This window comes from Notamacropus eugenii, chromosome 4 (assembly GCF_028372415.1).
Source record: "Notamacropus eugenii isolate mMacEug1 chromosome 4, mMacEug1.pri_v2, whole genome shotgun sequence".
NCBI lineage: Eukaryota > Metazoa > Chordata > Mammalia > Diprotodontia > Macropodidae > Notamacropus > Notamacropus eugenii.
In genome coordinates, this window is record NC_092875.1 from 8,494,079 (window position 1) to 8,518,171 (window position 24,093).

General features: G+C 53.7%; 1 protein-coding gene across 1 annotated transcript in view; it reads right to left on the reverse strand.

Moving 5' to 3' along the window:
* TOP3B (DNA topoisomerase III beta) overlaps positions 1-24,093 on the reverse strand; it is a 30,934-nt gene that overhangs the window by 1,157 nt on the left and 5,684 nt on the right. Inside the window, exons 6-17 of the mRNA XM_072599686.1 lie at positions 20,946-21,142; positions 19,543-19,699; positions 14,172-14,285; positions 13,063-13,153; positions 11,726-11,880; positions 10,217-10,322; positions 9,313-9,459; positions 8,255-8,428; positions 7,026-7,154; positions 5,333-5,482; positions 1,690-1,790; positions 1,097-1,298 (exon numbers count right to left, since the gene is read on the reverse strand). Of these exons, the coding sequence (XP_072455787.1) occupies positions 1,097-1,298; positions 1,690-1,790; positions 5,333-5,482; positions 7,026-7,154; positions 8,255-8,428; positions 9,313-9,459; positions 10,217-10,322; positions 11,726-11,880; positions 13,063-13,153; positions 14,172-14,285; positions 19,543-19,699; positions 20,946-21,142 (1,723 nt within the window). The remainder of the gene's footprint in view (positions 1-1,096; positions 1,299-1,689; positions 1,791-5,332; positions 5,483-7,025; positions 7,155-8,254; positions 8,429-9,312; positions 9,460-10,216; positions 10,323-11,725; positions 11,881-13,062; positions 13,154-14,171; positions 14,286-19,542; positions 19,700-20,945; positions 21,143-24,093) is intronic.

Here is a 24,093-nt window from a genome sequence, read left to right on the forward strand (position 1 = left end):
CTTCTTTCTCCCCTCTGCCTCTCAGAATCTCTCATTTCCTTCAGCCCCCTCTAGCCCCCTTCTTTGGGAAGTCTTCTTGGACCCTCAAGAACCACCTCCAAGGGGCTAGGGCCCTCCCTCTGCCCCAAAGCTCCCAGGTGTTTATTCTGCATGTGCTTGGATACATGCTTGTGTCTTGGCCCACAGGGCAATTCTGTTTGTCTTGGTGCCCCTAGAGCCTGGCACAGCGCACAGAACACATTTGCTGACTGACTGACCTGGCTCTGACTCGCAAACACCTCTATGTCCATGACTAAATTGATCTCACTGGCCTGGAGGCCTCTCTACTTGGGCCACTGGGTGAGCTCAAGGCTCAGATTCTTGCTTCCAGGCCAGCTCCTGGAGCCCCGGCTTCCTCCAGGGCTGGTGCAGTGCCATGCACACAGCAGGTACTTATTGAACGTGTGCTGAACCCTCAGAACAGAGGTCTGTGTCACTGTCAAAGGGGTCTGCTCTCCTGGCCATGAATTATTACTCCTGCTTCACTGGTGACTGGCCTGTGCTGTCAGAGCCTTGATCTGAGCCCACACCTACTGGTCTCACGTCTGGGGCTCTCCGTAGACTCCAGCACACACATTGCGGAGTTGTGTACTTTCTGGGATTCCTCTACCTCCCCAAAACAAGTGATCTGGCTCCAAATTCCTGCCCAGCCTCCTGGCACACACAGTGCTGCGAGAAACCTCTCTGAACACACTGCACAGACTAAGTGCCGCAAAAATATCAGCTGTCATCAAGATGATAGCACCGGCCTTGAAACCCCTAGGCCCCGACTCCACAAGAAGTATCCCTTCCACTGTCCCAGCCCATCCGCGCTTGCTTCCCACGCTCATTCTATGCTTGCTCTGTTGGCCTTTCACCACTCACCACCCTTCAAGGCCAGCCCAAGTCTTCCTTGACCTCTGACCTATTCCTCTACAGAGTTTACTTGTGGAAAGCCACACCCGTCCACCACAGGGGTGGGCACAAAGCGTCTGGCTAGGTAAGGCTTCCTGAATACCCACCCATGGGGGGCAGCCAGTGACTCCCCTGCACTCCCCATCCTGGTCACACACTCTACCTTTCTTCATGTCCCTGAAGGGTGGGTGGTTGTAACAGTATGGGCACAGAGGGTAGCTCTTTCCCCGGGACCCTGAGGACCAGAGGACCAGCTCAAAGTCATCCAGTGGGCATCGCAGCTCCTTGTACAGTTTTATAGTGCCATTCTGGGGAAGGGTGTAGGTCTCGTCACAGTGAGAACAGTGCAGGCGGCTAGGTTTGGCCTAGAAGCAGCGGGCACAGAAAGCAGGGGTGTGAGGGTTCGGGCCCTTCCCATCATGATGGGGGTCCACCCCAGGGAGGAAATTCTCTGTCCTTCATTGCAACCCCAGGCTGCAGCCCTACCTGGGGTGGCCAAGCCTGGCTGGGCCTCTGGATTGACCATGCAACCTCAGTCCAGTTTCTTCTGTGTGTATAGGGGGCAAGGCTCTGAGGCTCCTCCTGCCCTGCAGTTCCATCAATACTATCCCTCAGTCTTCCCTGTGCCCTCCCCCCTCCTCATGGATTGTTTTCATGAGGCTCCCAACTGGGTAAAAGCTTTGCCTCCTTACTTGCTCAGTCTGGGGTGCCCTCCGGTCAGGTGAGGGGAGAAGCACTGGGCCTGGGGACATTTACCTGGATATATTTCATGAAACGATGGCACTTCCCACATCGGGAGAGAGGTTTGCCAGTGGCCGCGAGAGGTGAAAAAGACACTTCCATCAATTCATCCATGCCTGAAGGACAAAAATGCCCAGAACAGTCATTGAAGTCCCCTGCCCAGCGCCGTTTCCCCCCACAGGAGACCACAGAGTGTGGGCTGCACTGGATGCTAGCCATCAGACAGTGAGGCAGCACCAGATGCTGGATGAGGCTGGGATGAACAAGGGCGTAGAACCCAAGCTGGCACCGGGGGCCCCATGTCATGAATGGCTCCAAGGGTCTGCCTAGAGTCCTGCCTGCCAGTGTTTCCTGACCCATCTGTCCCAGATGGGCCATTGGGTGATGCACCTGCTTCTTAAGCTTGTCCATGCCTTCAGTAAGCACACATTAAGCACCTACAGTATCCACTGTCTTGGCTGTGGCTACAGGAGAGAAACCAACATGAATGAGACCTGGTGCCTACTCTCACAAAGCTCATCACCTAGAGGCTGGCACAGGAAGCCCCAAGACCCAATAAATACAAGCAACACCTGGGCAGGAGGCAGCTGACACGGCCTCAGAACCCACCTCAGCCTGCTAGTCAGAAGACCTGAGTCCAAGATCAAGCACTGCTCCCAGGTAACTTCACCCTGAAAACCTGACATCTCCCCCCCACCCCCGACACACACCTCACAGGAATGTTGGGAGGAAAGGACATCCCATGCCTAAAATGAGAGGATGGGATGAGGACAATTCATGGAAAGGGAGAATCCCTGTGGGACGAGGCCTGCAAGAGGGGTATTGTACCAACAGGAACAGCGGGGAAGGGGACAAGATTTGCAGGCTATTAGCTACCCAAAAAAATGCTCCAAATCACTAATGACAAGAAAAGAGCAAAGGTTACATTTCACACTCAGCAAGTTGGCCAAGATGATCAAGGACCCAAGGAGCCCACTTTGCCCACACTATGAGGAAGGAACCGCCAAGTGGTTCAACTCATCTGCAAATGATTTGGAGTTTTTGGAGAGAAGAGTCACTGACCTGTCCATATCCTCTGATCTGAACACAGCTGTCCCTGAGAGGCATATGCCCCAAGAGGCTCCATGTTCACTAAACTGTCAAAAACAGCACTTTCTGAAATAACTGAAGTTCCCTAGGAACAGGAGGTGCCCATCTCTCAGAGAATGGCCAACCATGCCTTAAGCGACCAGAAGTAACAGAATGATGCTGGTTACTTGTGGAGACCAGTCAAGGCAACCCCCGTGCTGGAGCCAGCCCTCAATATCATGTCATAAGAAATGACACCAGGAAGCATTTCACACATCCTAGAAAGATGCATGAACTTGCATAGAATGAAGTCAGCAGAGGCATCAGGGCAGGAGATGGAAGAGCTGGTGGCTGGGGGGTCCCCCCGGGGACTGAGCCTGTCTGCAGCCGCTGCCAGCTTTTCTTTGGTGAGCGGGGCTCTCTGCACAAAGACAGCTGCTCAGACAAGGCTGCTGGGGAAGCAGGGTGGCTTTGCCTTTTGGGGGTTTCCAGGAGTTAGGGGGAAGGGATCTATCTGCAAATAACTCCCAGAAAAAGAAAAGGTATCGGTACGACTAAAGGAAAACCTTTTTAAATGGCAGGAATTGGTAGGAGACGAGGGCACGAGGCATCCTTGGCTCAGGAGAAGGGAAGGCGTGGACTGGGGGGGCCAAGGTAGAACCAGGAGGGAGATGGGGGGGTTGGGATATGAGAGATACAAAGAGATCACAGGCTCTGAGAACCAGAGGGGCCTGCTTGGGGTCCCCTGGACTGGGAGGGGCAGAAGCAGGACCCTGGCACTTGGCTCTCAAGGTCTCTGTTCTTTCTCGGAGCCCTGTCACATGCTTGGTGGCCACAAGGAAGCAGGGACAGGAGAGAAGGAATCAGAGGAATGTCAAGTCCTGAAGGCAGGGACCTTTACCTAGCACACAGTAGGTGCTTAATAAAATGCTTGCTGATTAATGATCCAAAGGTGGCCTCCCCATCAAGCTGCTTTTAAAGAAGATGATGAGACCCACTCAGTTCTGGGCTCTACTTGCTTCCCCTAGAGGCATTTTGCAAAGGTTTCTCTTCTCTTGCCAAGGTCTGAGTTCACACTCATGACCTGAGAAAGGCAGATGCTGAGAAGAGAAGGCCTCCCCCTCACCTGACAGGAAGCAGGTCTGAGCACACCCTGTTCAGCCAAGAACAAGGACTCAGGGGAGGCTGATGATCCAACAGGAGGGCCCCTGCCCCCTTCACAACAAACCCTGCCCTTGGGATCCTCTGGAATTCAAGCGTTCCTGAATCCTCTTCACTTTCTAAGTCTCAGTCGCCTACCCTAGCATGTAATATATGTATGCCCCCTGAGCATCTGAGACTGCACAGTGGGCCCCGTGTGCCAATCCCCCAAACTTCTGAGCCATCAGACAGACAGTCACACATGCCCCACAGCTAGGGTCCCTGAGGCTGGGGCACCAGGCAGGGTGAGCAGAAACGGGGAGGCATGGAATAATGAAGGTTTCGGAGGCCCTCCCAAACTGTATGGCCTTCTCTCCTCTCTCCAAGAAAGACTTCAGATAGGACGCTCCCTGCGGTTCTCCAGGCTGACCTCCTGACTCCATGCACACCAGCCTCTTCACACCAGATGCTCTGCTCACTGTTGTGCCACAGTCCATGCCTGGGAAGGAGCCTCTGTCCCTTCCCTGCCTGCCTGGCTCCTCTCAGAATCCTCCTTTGGGAATGTGCCCAGGCCAGCCCAGCCTCCATCCCCACCCAGGCCTGGCCAATCTGGCCTCTGTACAAGCTCCCTGAGGGTGTGTGTGCCCCTACCATCTGGCACACAGTAAATGCTTACTACATGCTGTGAATGGGCCTGACTTCCATCGTTAACATTCAGTGTTTCGTGTGTTTTAAAGCACAGATTTCTTCTCTACTGAAGTCCCTCTGCTGTTTGAACGTGGCCTGCAGTCACTCTGAGCTGCAGAGCGAGGACAAGCTCACCAATGAGCGATGCTTGACATCCTGACAGCCTGAGGCCCCCAAACAGGAGGAAGCTCAAGGTGGGAGGGACCATGGCCTGTTTCTCTGGGACTCCCTCAGGACTGGACAGGAGGCCTTTAGGAGGCAGGGGAGCCATGAAAAGAGGTCCTGCATCATGGGCTTTGTGTGAGCCATGGACGCCTCTGGGTCTCGATTTCTTCAGAGGGGTACAGTAATGCCAGGACCCCCAGGACTGAGAGCCGGCATGCTCCTAGGCTGCAACCTGAACTAGTGAGGGAACGTGTGCTGATGAGATCCCCCTCACCCTGGTCTCAGAGTACTGCTCTCCTCAGGGAAGGAGCTGATGCTGCTGTTACCAGCAGTAGGGGAGGGGGTCTTGGGGCCCAGAGCCCCCACAGGCTGGTGACCCTCTCTGGGCTCCAAGGACCTCAGGCTCAGGGCATTTTCTCCTGGTGGATGTGGTGGAAGGGTGATAGGGTGTGGACAGAGCTAGGAACCCTGATGATGGGTCAATCCCTTCCCCTGCCTGCTGTAAGACGGGAAGGAACCTGCTTGTGAGATCTCAGCGCACTGGAGATGAGCAAGGAGGCCCCTCACTGACCTGTGTCCAGCAGGGATCAGGCCTCACCTGCAATGGAGTCCACAAAGTAGTGAAACTTCCTCTTGAAGACATTGAGGGTATGCCCCAGCACCTGGTGGTAGTCGGCCTTGCCCAGGGCTATCAGGCTGAGCTGCTTCTCTACGGCACTTCGGATCGTCGGGAGCACCAGCTCGGCATCTAGCCAAGAACCGGAGGACAGGGAGGGCGGGCAGTCAGTAGCGACCTGACCGGGCCTTCTGACCCAGGTCCCAGCCAACAAGCATCCCCTCCTTCTCTGATCTGGAGCTCAGGTCTTTAGAAAGAACCTTTAGTGGCCACACTTGGGGCACTGTGAGACAAGTGGCATTACTGAGGGGGCTGGAAGGGACTTCAGGGGTCATCCATCTGAGTCCTGCTTGACAAGAGTCCCCTCCACAAAGTACCACCACAAGAGATCACCCAGATCGTGCCTCAAGTCCTCCACTGAAGGAGCCATGACTACCCCCACCAAAGCCCTCTCTGCTTGTGGGCAGGGCTGATCAAACGCACACAGGCCTCTTTAACCTGGTACCAGATGCTCCTGGCTCTGTCCTCTGAGGCCAAGCAGAGCCATCCTAACCAGCCCTCGCCCCATGACAACCCTTCAAACACAGGAGATGTCCAGGTGTCTCATTGACCTTCTCAATCCAGGGTGAAATGAGATCGTGAGACACCAGGGAGAGGCCCCCAGGTCAACTCTTAGGGAAACGAAGCCCTGAAGTGGCGGTCACCCTCCTCTCCCCTGAACAATGGGCACTCCCTCTCGATGGGCCTCCGTGACTCCTCTCTGTCTGGGTCCCCCTCTACTGGGCTCCTCCTCCAGATCACACCTTGTGGGAGGTCCTCAGCCCAGGCCCAGCAACAAGGAACAAGTGACTGACCACCTCCATCAGCCACCCACTTCCCCACAGGCAGCTATCTCACTCCCTTCAAGGTGGCAAATAAAGACAGGTCAGCCTGCATTGATCTGTGCCTCCTGAGTGCCTGGCACCGTGCTAAGGCAGGGGAGACAGAGAAGGGAGAAAACAGCCTCCACCCAATTGGGGACACAGTGCACAAATGCCTGGAGACCAAGCCCTGGAGCCTACAGGGCACAGAAAGGCTTCCTGCACAAGGCAGGGTCTGGGCCAGGGAAGCCCCAAGTGGGACAACAAGGGAGCGCCTTCCAGCCCTGGAGCTGAGGGGAGCAGAGTCTTGGGGGAGAAATAGGCAGGAGGCCTGTGCCAGGCACATTTAAAGTGCACTGAAGGAATACAGCCTAAGAGATAGGAGAGCGGGGAGGTGACAGGTAGCTGGAGAACTTCTGGGGTACACACAGTCAGATCAGACACATGGACACTGTGTTAAACACATGGGCAGAAAGTAGCTCCCCGGGAGCCCTCAACAGTGATATCCCATGCCAGAGAGATGCTGACCAAAGGCCTGTTCTTGGGATCCCCCCCAGCTCCGATGGTCTAGGTCCCCACAACTGTCTGAGGGCTCACACTCAACCTGCAACATTCCCAGGCCATCCCCAACCTAGAAAGGCTGTGTTCTCCCAAGCCAGAGGCTCAGATCTCTACAGTCCAAGGATGTGCCACCTTCCAAGGTCCAGGTTCCAACATCTACTCAAACTCCTAATGTGCTCCATTCTCAGGCCCTAACCCCAGCCCTGACATCCCCTGTTCTTGGGGCCCTCCCGCCTCAGAAGCTCTGCTCCCACCTATCTTGTAGTAGCCATGGACCAAGACGATGCCCAGGTTGGTGGGTCTCAGCCGGCGCCCACTCTCTACAGTGACATAATTCCGCTGGCAGATGTTGTTGATGTGCACGGGGATACTGGCGTCTGTGCCTAGAACACACAGGGAGACGGTGTCTTGGTGCGTCTCCTCCGACACCTCCTTGCCCCCCTCTCCCAGGAGAGGCCACCAAGGTGCAGCCATACCACAGGTCACTAGCTGGGTCACTGTGGCCACAGCACTCCCCCTTTCTGCGGTTTGGTTTTGTCCACTGGAGAACAGGGATAACAACAGCTTGTCTCGGGCTCTTGGGTTGTTGGGAGGAGACAGTTTGGTGGCAGCAGGCGCTCTCTCTATGGCCCCTGGGCAGCAGGTCTCTTCCATGGCCCTGATCACCCTGGGCCTGGTGCCCTGCCCCCCACTGCCTGCAGGGTTGCAGCAACTTCCAGACAAATGAGTGGTCCAATTCTGAGGCTGCTGCCTGCTCAGATCCTCTTCTGATCCCACCTTGCCTTGCACACAGATCATGGTCCACTCTGTATTCAGGGCCGGGGCATCACAGAAGCTAGAAGGGCCTCAGGGACCAGGACAGGAACTCCTGCTCCCCACCTGGTCTGACTGAGGCAGGGAGACCAACAGAAGGTAGGGGCAGTGCCAGGGGCAAACAAGGTGACAAGGTGCTGGACATGTCAAGGGAGGGAGGGAGGAAGCTTAGGAGACTGGGGGGAGGGCTGAGGTGGGGGTACCCTTGACAGTAACAGGGAAGTCAGGAGTGGGGAGGGGCCTCTGGGCTGACTGATATGAGAGGACGCCCTCCTAATGGAAGGGGATGTGAACTGGTGGGCAGCTGCCCGTCCAGAAGCTCAGGGACAAACATGGACTCCTGGATACGGGTGGGCTCCCTTTTCTAGCCTCTGGTTCCTCATCTGTCTCCTGGGGACAAAACCACCCCTACTCCCAGCACATAGTAGATGCTCAGTAGATGCACGCTGACTGGCCCGAGGGTCCCAGCAGGAAGCCTCACCCTCCAAATGGGTTCTTGTCCTTCGTCTGTAGGACTTTTACCTAATTTCCCCTCCACAGGACAAAGACCCCCTCTCTTTGCCCAGACTCTTCCACAAGAAAGGGCTTGGCCTAGTGAGCAGGGGGCATGGGGAGCCCTGCCCGCTGCCTTCCCAGGCTGAAGTGCCTTGCTCAGAGGGGAGGCACCTACCGATCCCATGCTTCTCCATCAGCGTGATGAGCTCGGCCTCCGTCAGGTAGTCAGGAGGACTCGTCTGCTTCTCCAGCATCTTTACTTCGCTGAGGGCAAAGGTGTCCCCCTTCTGGCAGGTGGGGAGGCTCTCCTCAGGGGGGATGCTCTGCCAAGGCATGATCTCGGTGAAACCTGGAGAAGAACAGGTCCCCACATTACTATAGCCCCTAGATCAGCCCTGTCTGAAGACAAGATGACCTGGCCTGCCTTGGGAGGGAAGGATCGCCCTGTGTCTGGGGGGTCCTAGGAGGTGGATGACTATATGCTGGGAATATGGCCGAGGTGGATGGGCCTCCCCCAATGGCTTTAGAAAGGTCCCTACCAAGACTCTATGACCTTAGACTTGCCTAAGGTGGAGGAGTGGATGCAGGAGCCTGACACCTGGCAAGGCTGCCACCTGTCCATCAGACCGTGAGCTCTTTGTGGCCAGGACCAGGGCCTGGCACAGAGTAGACACCTGGTAAATGTGTTAGCCACCTAACCCTTTCCCAGGAGCCCTCCCTCCTCAGGCTCAGACAGCCATCTCAAGGGGGCCCCAGACAGTGGCCACTGGCTCAGACACCCTGCATCCCCATCCCCATCAGGGCCTGGGATGGGAGGGACCCACCTTTCACTCCTGGTCCCCAGGACAAGGCCTTGCTCAGAGGGGGCACTGACACATTGCTGATGGGGGAAGGCACAACCCAAGGGTCATTCAGACCCCCTGCAAAGAGCCTTACTACCCTAAAGCCCCCTCCTCTCCTGAGGCCTCACTGGAGTACAGAGGTGAACCCAGCTTCTCGGAGGCTTGGACGCCAAGCAGGGAAGGCTCTAGGGTGAAACTGAGAGCTGGGAGACACCAGCAGCAGAAGGCCAGCCAGAGCTCAGCAGCAATGCTGGACAAGTGCTGACCCAGGCATGGAGTGGCAGTCTGTGGTGGGTGGAGGACCCCCACAAATCCCAGCCCCCAAGGGGTGCTGAGGCACTCAGCTCTCTTTCTGTGGGAGGGGAAGGGCTAGAAGAGTAGCCCCCCTCACCTGGGGAGATGAGCGTCTTTCCTGAACAGGTAAAACGCTCCGGCCCAATTTGGAAAGAGATGGTGTTCTGGAGGTACTTGCAATCGTAGCTGACGGTGGCAATGAAGTGTCTGGTGATATATTCATAGAGTCTCCAGGCATCACCCCCTGAAATGAGCCACAGGTCAGGTTACAAACTCAGTGCCAGGCAAGGTGTGGGCCACACCACTCATCTGTTCAGTAAACCCCAGGGACTCCCACTTGGCCCCGCCCTCCTCCGATGCGATGCCCATGCCTGTGCTGGCCAAAGCACCCTCTTCCTGTTCCCATAACCAGCTCTGTCTCCTGTTGCCCTGACCAAACCCAGGCCTGGGTTGATTTCCATGCAAATCCCAGCTACTTGTGAACCTTACACTAATGTAGATGGAGCCTTTGGCAACACAGCACACTAAAGTTTACTCCCTTGGAGCTCTGTGTCCTTCCAGGGCAGGGGATACTGAGGTTCAGACATGGGCAGTACTTTTCCCAAACTACCAAGCTAGTGAATTGCAATTCAAACCCACGTCCCAGACTGCACAGCCAACTCTTGCTCTCAATAATCCTCAAAGAATCTAGTTTCTAGACCTATCTCAAATGTCATGTGATGTCCCCTGATTCCTGGTCCCCTCTGCTACCAGAGCCTCGTTCCCTGACACCCTTCATATCACCCTCTCTCCTGTGGCCTTCAGATGATGGGGCCAATAGTGGGGAGAGTTTGGAGGGTCTAAGGCTGACCTCCCTGAAGGCACCAAACAAACCCCTTTCCCACTCATAGCCACAAAGGGAATGGGGCAGCTTGCAGATGTCTCAGACCCTTCTCCCATTTTTAAGAGCTCCTGGAAGTAGCGCACAAGAAACTGCGGGGGTGTGGGGGGTCCACACCTACCTAACTCTGCCTCTGTGGCAGACCTCATGGGAGTGATCGGGGGGTGGTCTCCTGCGTCATGGCCTTTCCGCGGCCGGTTGATACCATCTGCTAACAGCTGCTTCACCTGGGGGAGAGAAGGGAAAGGCATAGGGCTGGAAGGGAAGCCCACTGAGCACCCCCTCAGACATTTATCCATGTTCAGGTCTTGTACTGGACACAGGTGCTGTAAGTTTACAGTCCTGTAAGACAGATGGCTGACAGATGTGAGGACTGTGCAGAACAGAACATTCTAGAATACAGAAGCAGCCCAGAGAGCTCTGCGAGGGGAGGCCTGAGAAAGGAAGAATCACTGTAAAACAGGGGAGTCTTCCTGAAAAAGGTGGCCTTTTTGCTGGGACCTGAAGGATGGGGAGGATGTGAGCAGGCAGAGAGGGAGATGTGGGAGGGAGTTAAAGCACAGAGGGGACAGTGAAGGGACACAGGAAAGGGAGGCAAGTCTAGGGAGGCTGGGGTGCAGAGAAGGGGAGGAAGATGACACAAAGTCTGAGAAGCAAGCTGTTGCCCAAGTGTGGAAGGCCTTGAATGCCAGGGTGAGGAGACAGGACTTTATGGAAGAGAGCAGGGAACCAGCAGGGGACAGTGAAAGGAAGGTTTGGTGTGAATGGGGGTGGGGCAGGTGGAGACGGAGAGAAGGCTAGCTGGGTCCAGGCAGAGGAGTGAAGGTGAGGGGCCGCTTGCGTGATTCACCCTCACTCCTCTTTACACACCAGATGTTCTGGCCACAACGGACTCCGGCCTTCCCACTTCCAAGCCTTTGCTCGCTGTCCCAGACTTCGCTGTGGCCCCACGGGCTCCCCACGAAGCCTTTCCTGGGTTCTACCCTTCTCCTGAGGCCTTGGAAGGACCATTTCAGTGCCAAAATGCTGCAGACACCCCCTAGGGCCCCCAGAGGGCAGGGGCTGGTTTTGTACTGCCTTTGGTGCACCTGATGTTTAGCCCAGGGCATTGGCACAGTCGGCATTCACCACATTTTTGTGGCACTGACTTCATTCTCTTTAAAGCCCCTGTAACAAGCCACATCCTCTAAGTGGGCCTGTTCTGTGTCTGGCCCACTGGACCAAGCACAATCCCTTCACAGTCACAACAGAGACAGGCAGTGGAGCCTGACAGGCACCCAGAGACAGGCAGCTCAGCCCCCATAGCTCCATGGCTGGTCTGGGCCCACCCTGCCCAGGTCAATATTTCACCTGTAAAATCTCCAGGCCAGAGGAGGGTCTGACAGCAGGATGGGTTGGCAGCTAGGAGGCAATACAACTATCCATCAGCCCCCACCCCTCCTAGGGCACTAACTGGCCAGCCACAGGCACCAAGAGATCTGCCCCCCGAAACATCCAGAGCTTGTCCCTCAAGAGAGGCTTCATTCACGTTTTAAGTTGCACTTAAAGTCTTCCCAGATTCAGGGTGGGGAGCAGCTCTAGACTCCCATGGCCCCAGAAGTGACCTGGGGGAAGCTCCCTTTCCACTCACCGTCTGGGCCCAGTAAGGGTGGTTGGCTTGTTGCTTCAGAGAACCCTTCAGATCAAAGTTTTCTGGATAGTGGGTAGTCTCTGTGCGAGGGTAACTGATGTAGCCCTGGGTATAAAGCCTCTCAGCTACCTGCATGGCGTGCTGGGGCCCCATTCCTATAAGAAAAGGGATCACACAGTCATCAGTTTCTGGCTACAAGGCCTGTAGAAGCCATCACTTTCAACCCCCTTGTTGACAGAAGAGGAAACTGAGGTATACAGGGAAAGGACCTTGCCAGGGTCATGCCTAGCTAGTAAGTGTATGAGCAATGATCTGAACCCAAGTCTCCCTAACACCAAGTCCAGCACCTTACTCAGCACACAGCCCTGATCCATAAGGCACCACCAGCAAGTGAGGTGGCCGACACTCAAAGGCATCTCCCTGCAAGGCTGGCCTTCCCGGGCTGCCCCCCCCGCCACATACACAAAGGCAGTGGACAAAGCCCAGAGGCACAGAGGGAAGATTCACGGGGCCCAGGCTCTGGCTCAAGAGTCTGGACTTTCTCCCGGACAACTCCAGGGCTCCCAGGTTGGAAGTCTGCTGCTTCTCAGCCAACTGACGAGGGTTCAGATGCCACCATGCCCTAGCTGTGTTCTACGCCAGCAGCTGGGATTTCACTGAACTGGGCCCCTGAGGCCTGGCCAGACTGGTCAGCTCTGAGAAGCTGGGGCCTCTCTGCGTTATTATTATAAACAAAGATGACAGCGCATTTATGTGGCACAACGGGATTTGCCAAGAGCCTTCCCTCACAACAGCCCAAGCAGGCAGATGCTGTTACTACCTGCATTCTACAGAGGAGGAAACTGAGGCCAAGAAAAGCTCAGGGAGTTGCCCGGGGTGGCCTGGCCAGCTACGTGCCCAAAGATGGATTTGCATTTGGGTCTTACGGCCCAGGCTGCACAGGAGCCAAGACACTGACCCAGTGCCCCCTTCCCTCAAGCAGGACCTCCAGAGTGGCTCCCACTGTGAAATGAAAGCTCCCCACAGGTTTATTTTCATTTTTTTTCTTTCTCATGATTTCTCCCATTCAGTCTAACTCTTCTTTACAACATGACTAATGTGAAAATATATTTAATAAGAATGTATACGTAGAACCTATGTCAGATTGCAGGCCATCCTGGGGAGGAAACTGAAAAGCTTATGGAAGTGGATGCTGAAACCTAAAATTACAGAAATTAAAGAAAAAAGCAGCTCCCTAAAGGCCCACACACCCTCTGGCCAGCTCCGCAGAGACACCAAGCTTCCGTGACCCTCTGACGTGGCTAGGACAGGGAGCACCTCCCACCTTCCTCACATACCCAGAGAAGAGCTGGCCACTCGGAGCATCTCCACAGTGTTCAGGGCCAGGGGTCTCTGCTTGGCCTTCTCCTTCCGGCTCGTCCCTTCCACCTGGAAGAGAGGACAAAGCCCATGCACATCCACAAGGCTGCAAGGGGAGCCCGGCCCTGCCTCCCTTGCCCTAGCCTGAGCCTAGCTCACCAGCCTCCAGAGCAAGGCCATCCGTACAAGGGTCCTTGGAGGGTGAGCTGGGGATGCGGTACCAAAAAGGTAGCCTTAGGGTAGATGAAAGTGAGAGAGAGAGAGAGCGTGAGAGTACATATGTGGAAATATGTTTGTGCAGGAGCATTGTATGAGAATGTGTATGAGAGCATGTGAGGGCATGTGTGTGTACATGCATGTGTAAGCATGTGACTGCATGTTGTGAGAGTGTGTCTGAGTGAGCATGTGTATGGGAACTGCAAGAATGTGTATGAGAGCATGTGTGCATGTGAGGGCATGTGTGTGACTACATGTTGTGAGAGCATGTCCGAGTGTGAGTGTGTATGTGCACTGAGAGCATGTGTGCATGAATGTATCTGCTCCCCAATGCTCACCGCTAGCTTATGTGCCCTCTCTGTGGAAACTAAAACCCCAGGGCATCCACATATGCAGGAAACAACTATTAAGCTCCTACTCTGCACAGGGTGTGGTGCCGGCCAGCTTGGCGAGGTCTGGGCAGTGGCTCTTGGGAAGCCATTCTCTGGACACATGACCATATGACCACGTGGATGGACAGGAAGGCATGTGGGATGAGAGTGTGTGCGAGCAGGCCCAACGGCCTCCGTGGGAATCTGTGTGGGAGCCTGCAAGTAGGAGGCCCATCCCAGCCACTTCCTAGGACTATGCTCCCAAAGGACCTTCACTTGCCCTGCAGACGTTTTCTGTCCCAGGTAATTGCCTATATTCTGCCCCATTAGACCAGGAGCTCCTGGGCAGCAGGGGTCATATTCCCTTTTTCTCTGTTTCGTCAGCACTTGGCGCAGGGCTGCCCACCACAAAGCAGGTGAGGCTAAGCCAATGGCACGCTCTGCAGACCAAGACCCTTCCCTTCCACCCAGTCCAACACACGACACATCCAGGTCCCCACCTTGGCTTCCTTCTCACTCCTGGTAATGTTCAGGAACATCTGCGCGATCTCGCGGTCAAACACTCTCACACGGTCCCAGTCTAAAAGGACTGAACTGTCCTTGTCAGGGTTAATCTGCAGCAAAGAGATGACATGAGTGTCAGGGTGGGCAAGGGAAGTCCCTGTAGAGATAACAAGATGCCCTTCACCTGCTCCTCGGCAGAGATGGGGCCATGGGTGCAGGGTGCTGTGTACACTGTCAGGCGCAGGCAAGGTGTGTGGGACCTCCGCCAAGTTGCTTCTCATCTTGTTCAGTCTCTGTTCTAAGGGGCAGTTCACCCAGGAGAGAAGAAAGAAAGGAGAGACGCAGAAAAACCGAAGATTGCAACCCAAAAAGACAACAGAGAAACCAAAAGAAAACCATTTCAAAGGGGCCTGAGTCAAGCAATACAGTTCCCAGAACCTTCACTGATGGAAGCGGCCTCGCCAACACCCGGCCAGTGCTGGCTGGATGCCACACAGATGCCTGGCCACAAAGCGTCCCTGCAGGTGATCCAGTGAGAGGCCTTGGAAGGCTGGCCCAACCTCAGGCCCAGGCTTTCCGGGCCCTGGTCACTTCTTAGCATTCAGCACTTCCTGGAGATGTGATTGCAACAACACAGCCACTCCTTCCAGCGGAGCACCCACAGTCCTCTAGCCCTCCACACTTCCTCTCTCAGGGTCATTTTAGTCCACACCTTCTCAGAAACCCTGCAGAGGGCCTCCCTGGTGGGCTGGCCCAGGTCATCAGCTCGGGGGAGCTGAGGCCATCAGCCATCACTCTCAGCATGACTGGACCCTTCACATACAGGAGGCCATCTCTGATGCTGCTTCTCACACACAAGGGATGGCTGGTAACTACTGGGATCTTTTACCGCTCTCTCCATGGCCCACCCATTTTAATTCTTCTGCAACAAGATGCCCAGCCCTCTGCCATCATGGAAGACCAGTGGTGTTTAAAAGACAGGTTTGTGTCAGGGAACCCCTAAGGGCTGGCGAAAGCCAGGCACAGTTTCCTGAATGCAATCCAGCTCCTGTTCCTCTCTGGGCCCAACTCACTGTCCGTCTGCTGCACCTGACCAAGAAAGCAATTCTGCTGGGCTACCTCCACAGAGCACGCATTCAGGTGCAGGTCATGGCCTGGCAGGAGAGAGTGCTCGTTATCCAGTCAATTTGTCTTCTGTGCATGGCTTGGCTAAAGTCTTTGGGATGGCTGCACAATTCACTGAGGTGGCCTCATACACTTGGAGCTTAATGCAACCAGCACCAAGATAATATTAGTCACAATAATTGGCATTTATATCGCACCTACTGTGTGCCAGGCTCTGTGCTAAGGGCTCTACCATTCTTATCTCATTTGAGCCTCACAACACCTCTGAGAGGCAGATGTTCTTATTATGCCCATTTACAGATGAGGAAACTGAGGCAGGCAGAGGCTAGCAGGAGTCTGAGGCTGGATGTGAACAGAATCTTTCTGAAAACAGGCCCAGTGCTCTCTCCACTGTGCCACCTAAATCTAAATAAATAAATAAATGAAGAGCCTGGAATAAGTAACTTCTAAGGTTGCCTCTAGTTCTAAATCCTTGTTTTCTTCAGTTGTTTCAGTTGTGTCCAACCCCATCTGGGGTTTTCTCAGCTGAGACACTGGAGCAGTCTACTGTTTTCTTCTCCCACTCATTTTACAGATGAGGAAACTGAGGCAAACAAGGTGAAATGACTTGCCCAGGGTCACATAGGTGATAATTTCTGTGGCTAGAGTCGAGCTGAGTCCTTCTGACTCCAGGCCCCGTGCTCTGTGCACTGTGGCACCCCAAAGCTGCCTGTGTTCTCAATCCTATGATCCAAGTAAGCCCACTATCTAGACGAAGAAAACTGTCTGCCTTGTGTGGCTGTCTATGTACAAGGTGGTCTCCTCCGTTAGAAGGCTAATGACTTGTATCCCCAGAGGCTAGTGAAGAGCTATGCACAGGATAAGTGCTAATTGATTGGAAACAGAGCCCAGAGAAGAGTAGTGAGTTCAAGATCCTGGATTCAAGTCTCAGTCAGACTACTTGATGTGTGTCTCAGGGATACCATTTAGCCTTTGTGCTCTTGTCTGCCCACGTATAACTTGCTGACCGCCCAGGGCCTTTCTAGGTCTGGGATGACAGCGGTCCTGCTGTCCTGTCCTCTTCAAATGGGGATTCAGATGACTGTCCCAGGGGAGAAGTCGGCTAGAGAATCATAGGTCTGAGCTGGGCAAGGATGAGGGGCTTGCCCACCTGCACAACCTAAAGAAAGCCCAATTCAAAGGCAGTGCTTTTTTCCCCTTAGGTCTACCCTCCAGTTCATCAGGGTATGGATGTGGGGGCCACCGCAGCTCATGAAGAGGTCTCTTGACTCAGCATGGAACTGGCAGTCCAAGGATCCACCACTTGCCATCCATGTACTGCTGGTGGGCAAGGTCCCCTGGCCCCTGAGGAGCCTGGACCAGCTGACCTGAGGCTCCAAGCTCTCACTAAAAATCCTCTCACAGAGCCCCAGCTGCCCAAGGGGAAGGGGCTCAACTTTGACATTCTGAGCCCACTGTCTGTCCGGGGACACATCTGAATACCAGGTCTGCTTCCTGCACCTCAATGACTTTCCAATCTAATTCCAGATAAGCTTTTTGTGGGCATGTTTCTCAGCATCAACGAAACCTCCTGCCTTTCTTCTCCTGGGCACTGCTCCCCCAGCTGACTCCTTCTTTCAATGAAGATTTCTAAATGACGCTCCCTGCTCCCTCCTCGTCTGCTGTCAGGATTTCTCTGGCCGTGTCCATTCCTCAATTTAATTCCTCCAGGTATTATCCCTCTCATCACATTCACATGGAAGTCGCTCTCTTTCTAAAGTTCCAGAGGCTTCAGTGTTCCCTTTCTCTGAGATGACACAGAACAACTTCACAATATACCTTTTCCCTGTATCACGTGAGGATCCAGTGGGCTCACTATTCTGGTGATGTTTCATTTCCTTGTGAGAATTCCTGGGCATTTTTCTTCGAGGCATTTCTGTTGCTATTTTGGAGAGGGGCACTGAGGAGGCTGGTCGGCTCTCTCTGCCACCTTCCAAGGTCCTGGCTGCACATGGAAGAGCCAGGTGAGCTAACACGGAGGCATGTTTTACATGACTTCCTATGTATAACTGGTATCATATTACATGCCTTCTCAATGGGCAGGGGAGGGGCTGGAGGGAAGGAGAAAATCTGCAACTCAAAATTTTAAAAAATGAATGCTAAAGGAACAAACTGTTCTCATTGGTCCATCCTGCCAAGGAAAGTCTTCACATGCTTGGGGTAGACATACCCTAAAGGAAAGAAAGAATAAATAAACAAGAAAAAAGAGCCACGTGGGGCAGAATGAGCAAGTGTTGGGGATCCCTCTGTTGGGAAAGAGCTGGACCAGGCAGCCCCTAAGGCCCCCTCCAATTCTGGGGTTCGAGCAGAGAAGCCAGCCCAGAGAGTAGGGCTAAAGGCAGCATGGGATGGGTTAAGAGCACTGGGCATGGTGTCAACTGACCTGATTTGCTGTTTGTTTCTGTCACCCTCCTTCCCCACAAAGTCCAGCTAACGGACTCCAGCCTCCCTGTGTCCACTCCCCACAGCTAAGCTTGCATGAAGCAAAATGGAAAACCAGATTCACATGGTCTACGCATCTGGAGACCTGGGTACAAATCCTGGCTAAGCCACCAAACCTCTTAAACCTCAGTTTCCCCATCGGGAAAACAAGTCATTGGTTCCTGCCCCAGCAGCTAGGAGAAGGGCATGTGGTGAAAGGGGAAGGGCTACGGCCGCAGGAGCGCACATGCCCTGGCCCCAGAGGAGGGAGGGTCAGGCCTCAGGGTAGCAGCCTTGAGGGCACCACAGTGGGGATTTCTGGGGGGTTGGGAGTACCAAGGAACAGAAGATAGTTGTTTGTCCTTCCTTTTGATGCGGGCTGATGACATCATAGGTGTCTGGATTTCAGTGAGGCAGAGCTGCACAGTCACCTCACTGTCATGGCCACAGTCACCAAAGACCTGTGGCGGGACAGAGTCAAGAGGACTGCAGGGGATGACCTTGGCATCTTCAATGTCTGACCATGCTCTAAGCCTCCACAGCACCTGCTTCAGCCACCTTCATGGCTGAACAAACTGTTCTCACTGGCCCATTCTGCCAAGGAAAGTCTTCACATGCTTGGGGTAGACATACTCATCAAAAGGTTCAAAGCCTGTTGATGACCCTTAATCTGGTTTAGCTGGGGTATGGCTGCTATACATGCTCCAGCTTCTTGAAGCCAAAGGTGAGAGCTTGTATGGATAGTACAGAAGGCAAAAAGATGGTACAGAAATGAGCAAAGATACACCAAAGACCTGGAGCTGTCTCTGGGTGTAACCAAGTCAGGTCTAATTATAAAGAATTAGCCCTCAAGAGCCAAGGCCCTCAGCCCTGCCTCACTAAAGCTGCTGAGAGGCTCAGAATGACCAAGGGTCACAGGTGGTGCCCCATGTACTCAAGCGACCTGGAGCTCAGGGTCAGAGGGAGGGAGGAAGAGTAAGGCAGAGGATGATCGATCACAAGAGGCCTTGCCTCTAGCACAGCAGCCCCTGCCCCCAAACCACTGCTCCCCTGGACAGTATCCCCCCAAGGGGCCTTCCAAGCTCTAGAGAAAGGTCTCCACTGACAGGGAGCTCACTCCCTCTAGGACCAGGCTGCTCCATGTTAAACAACTTGTACTGGGAGAAAATTTTCATAGATCAGGTTGAAATCTGTCTCCCTCCATCTTCTGCAAGCTCTTCCCAATCCAGCCCTACTCAGATTAACACTATCATCCAAAGACATAAACGTTTACTCTTTCTTTCTCTTTTGCAGGCTAAAAGTTCCACGTTCTTTTATAAGTAACTCTGGCATGGAATGGTTTCGAGTGCCTTCCCACCCCACTCACTTTCCTTGGAACAATTTGGGCCTACGACTGAGCATCACCTTCCATGTGAAGCCTGCCCTGGGCAGCCTCTTTCTGGATGCCAGATTTTACCTCTCCATGCCATCTCCAATGGCATAAAGGTCTCCCCAGATAATTTCATCTGACCACCTGCATGGCTAGTCCCAGCTCCCTTATGAACTCATACAACTGATTTCCGGAAGCCATGGACAAAACTCCAACTCAGGCCAAGCCCCTGAGTGTGACCAGGGCACATTTCAGGGATGTTGAATGGTCCCAGCTAGCATTTAGCAGCATGTAGCAGAAGACGCTGTCACTGGGAGTCATAAGTTCAACACCCTGCCACAGAACCTAGAAAGAAGAACAAGCCCTCATCAACCAGACCACACAGAAAAGTGGAAAAGGCACAAAGGACAAACCTTGGCCTGGAGCACCCAATACAGCTCTGGTTTGAACGACTGGATCTTGTCATGTCTTTCCACACAGAAGCCCAGGGTAGGTGTCTGACATGGCCCGAAGGAGATGAGAGAGCTGTCTAAATTGCCATACTTCCCTTGGAAATATTTGGTCTGAAACCTAAGGAGAGAAAGAGAGAAGCCCCTAGGATCATTGCTTCATTCCTCTGGCCATGAGGGCCAGGGCTCCAGCCCCAGATAGGCCAGTGGCAGGCAGTGTGAGCCAAGGGCAATGAGGGTTGGCACCCCCTGATGATCCTGCAAGGTGTACACAGAGGAGGTGCTCTTGCCAACAAAAGAGACCATGGCCTCCAGACCTTAATGGGTGGATGCCCTTTCTTTGGGGAGTGAGCCTGGCTGCTGTAGTTAGCATACAGAATGGAGCCCTGCCAACCCAGAGCAGCTCTGAGGAGCCAAGGTCACAGCTGGGAAACAGTGAGACACAGGAGAAGGAAGAGGCCAGTGCTGCTCTATGAGTATCCCTGTCTAGTTATTCCTGATGGGAGAAGGACTGAGGGGAATAAAAAGGGCCTTAAGTATAATTGTAGTACTAAAATAATGACAGTAGCAGCTCACATTTACATCCTGCTGGCCCTTCTCTTAATACTCTGTGCAGTCATAAACACTGATATTTCACAGAGGAGGAAACCAAGGCTTAGACGGGCTGTGCAAGGCATGGCCCCTAAGGGGTGGGGAAGGCGGCCCAGGAACCTCAAGCCCAGGCCCTCAGAGTCTCTCTAAGAGGTAAAGGAAGGATCTGCGGGCTGCAGGCTGACTCTGGAAAGAAATGATGACCATGGGCTGAGGCCTCCCAGCTAAGCGAAAAGCATGGATAAAGATGTGAAAAAGAATCTGAAACCCATGCCCAACTCCCAGGTCAGAAGCCACAGAAAAGGGGAGGGCTATCCAAGGTCACCCTCTGTCCCATAATGCCATAAAGTCCTGTCTAAAAACTGGCTTCTCTGTCTGGGAGCTTGGGGGAAGGAAAGAATGTCCAGACCAGGCCCTCCCATTGTGGAAGGACCCAACCCGCCCAGGCCCCCCCACCCCCCACTATGGAAGGATCCAACCCGCCCAGGCCCCCCCACCCCCCACTATGGAAGGATCCAACCCGCCCAGGCCCCCACACTGTGGAAGGACCCAACCTGCCCAGGCCCCCACACTGTGGAAAGACCCAACCCGTCTCAGGCCCCCCACACTGTGGAAGGACCCAATCCGCCTCAGGCCCCCCCACTGTGGAAGGACTCAACCCGCCTCAGGCTCCGGGGCCAGGAAGACAGAATGGACCAGAGAAAGGTGATCTCTGGCCTGCCCGGTCTAGCTTATCTCCTGATCCCAATGACCGCCCATGACCTCTCGCCAGGCACCTCGTGAAAGCACAGCCAATCCGTAGGTCAAGCTCTTGTCGGGCATCCACCGAGAGGGCCTCATTGTGGTCCGGCTCGCCCAAGCGGCCCATGGCGTTGCAAATGTCTGTGTCCGTGATGGAGCTGAAGCGTGCTCTGAACACTGTCTTCTCATTGCCCCGGGGCTTGTTCATGACAGGCAAAACGGCATCGAGGACCTAAGGGATGGAGACAGGTACAGCTGGGCACCCCAAGTCATCAAAAGATGGGAGGAGGCAACTCCCTCAGAAAAGCAAAGGGAGGCTGAAAATGAGCTCTGTGAGGGGAAGAGAGAAGGGAAGGGAGGAGCACTTATCAGGCACCTACTATGTGCCAGGAACTGTACTATGTGCTTTTTACAAACATGACCTTGTTGGGTCCTCACAACCCTTGTGGGGAAGGGCTACTGTGACCTCCCCCCTCCCATTTTACAGTGGAGGAAACTGAGGTAGGCATATGTGAAATGACTTGCCCAAGGTCAAAAAGCTAGGAAATATCTGAGGCTGGATCTGAACTCAGGTCTCCCTGACTTCAGGCCCAGCTCTCTGTCCACTGGGTTGCTTACTTCACAGTTCCAATTATTCTCAGACCCTTTCCTCTGGACCAGATGCTGCAGCAAATCATCAGAATAAAGGAGGCAGAACCCACAGGAGGGAAACACTGACATCCCTGGGCCCACCAACAGACCAACAGGCCACATTCTGAATTCAGGCCTAACCTGTCCACTCCACTCCTCAAAAACCTCCCATGGTTGCCTCATTTCTAGGATAACACACACACACTACTCAGCTTCTGATCATGTAAGACCCCCTAACCTCTGGGAACGACCAGCCTGGTCAGCCTTTGGCCCTGCGGCTCCCCTTCAGACAAGGGGGAGGGGCTGCTCTCCCATCTTGGCGGCCCCTCCTATGAGCTGTCCCCCAGATCTGGAACACATTCCCACATTCCTATTTCATCTGTGTCCTATAAAATCCTTCTCTTCCCTTGAGGCCAAACTCAGGGGCTGCCTCCTCCAGAAAGCCAGAAGTGATTCCTCTCTCCTTACATTTTTTTCTGGGACTTTTCCTGGGCTACTCCTGTGTGCAACCATAGTGCCCTTACCTGTGTACTCGTCTCCCCTCCCCTTAGACTGTAAGGGAGCAGATTCTGTTATTAATATAATTAGTCCTGCTCTGTGCCAGGCATGACACAAAGCCCCAAGGAGACAAAGACAAAGCCAGCAGAGTTGCAACCCCCAAGGAAATGACATTCTAATGTGTGTCCAATGACACACAAAGGCCTCAGCAGAGCAGCCCTGGAGGCTGCAGAAGGAGGGCCTGGGTCCAAGTCATGGAGGAAGCTGGGGACACTAACAGGGGAGGAAGAATTCTGTAGGCATTGGGGAGGAGACTATACCATGCAAGGAGGGCAGCAGTGTAGAAGTTGTCTGGGAAGATGGGAAGGGGGCAGGTGGTGAGGACCTTTAAGCACAACCAAGGGCTCAAGGTTGGTCCTGGAGATGATGGGAAGACACAAGAGTATACTGTATAAGGGGATCTCATGTTAGGAAAATCCCTGTGTGGCAGAGGGCCTGGGGGAGGGGGCGACATGGATGAAGTGACCAGGGATGGGGCAAAGGTCACAGTTTGGATGAGAAGTGCTGAGGGTCATGTATGTGGAAAGTAACAAAAGCTGTCGGGGATGTGGGGAAATTGGGACATGAATGTACTGCTGGGGGAACTGGGAACTGCTCCAGTCACTTCCACCCAGTCAGGGAGCAGCACAGACCCTCTGAGCAGCAAGGCTACCCTTGGATCTACCTCCCGAGGTGATCGGGGACAAAGAAGGTTCAAGAACCCCCGTGTTCTCTCTGGAGGGGATGGGAGTGGCCATCGAGTGGGGGGCGGGTTGTGATGTGTGATCGTGATGGAGTACTGCTGTGCTGGAAGAAATGGGGAGCTCAGTGATCTTAGACAAATATGGCAGGACTCATGTGAGTAATAAAGGACAAAATGAGCAGAAGAGGGGGAGAGCTGTATACAGTAACGTCAACAACACAGCTATTCTGAGTGACATCAAATCAACCTCGAAAGAATCGTGAAGGAAGAAGCTCTCCGCCCCCAGAAGCCTATACACACCGTGTCTAATAGTGACCTCCTTCACTGGGGGGAAGGAGAAAAGAATGACAAGTGCGCAGCTGAGAAGGAAGCCCAGAAGGGCAGGGTAGCCTTAGAAAACCATGAGCCACCAACAATGTGAAATGGAGATTCATGGCTTCATGTGGAATCCTCTCTGTGTTACACTGCATAAATGGAAATGGATTTTTGCCATTTTGTTTTAGGGTTCAAAATGAATTGAAAATTCTTTTTAAAAAGCAGAAGGAGGCACACATGAACTACCAAGTCAAGTAAAGCAGCATTTCCGAAGCTCCTTTACCATGGGCAGCATGACTGATTGGATGTGATGGGTTGAGAGTCAGGGAGTAAGAAGGTGCCTGAGGCTGTACACTTGAGTGACTGGAAGAACATATTCTTTAATCTTAAAAAGGAAATTCAGAAGAGGGAGAATTTCACCAAGAAGAGAGAATTCTGTTTTGGACATGCTGAGTCTGACATGCTCAGGAGTCATCTAGTTCAAAATATCTTAGACAGTTGAGGCCTGCAGCTCACCAGAGAGACTAAGGCTGAGTATCTAGATCTGAGAATCATCTGCCCGGAGGTGAAAACTGGACTGAGCAGAGCTAATCAGATCATCAATGAAGAATCTGTACAGAGGGAAAGAGAGAACGATGCCATGAAAACCCAGAGTATCTGGGGGAGACGATGGCCAATAGGATCAAATGCTACAGACAGACCGAAAGGGAAAGAGAACTGAGAAGAGGTCACTGGTCAACCACGTGAAAGGCTGCTCCAAACTGCTCAGAGGAAGAGAATAGCAAATCAAAACCACCTGTAGGTCTCGCCTTGCACCCTGCAAACAGGCCAAGATGACAAAAGCTGGAGGGACTGTAGCATGACAGGCGCACCAGTGCCTTGTTGGTGGAGCTGTGGAATGGCACGACCATTCTGGGAAGCAGCTTGGAATTATGCAAACAAAGTGACTGAAGTGTCATCCAGACCCTTTGACCCATTAAGAGACCCCATTAATGAGC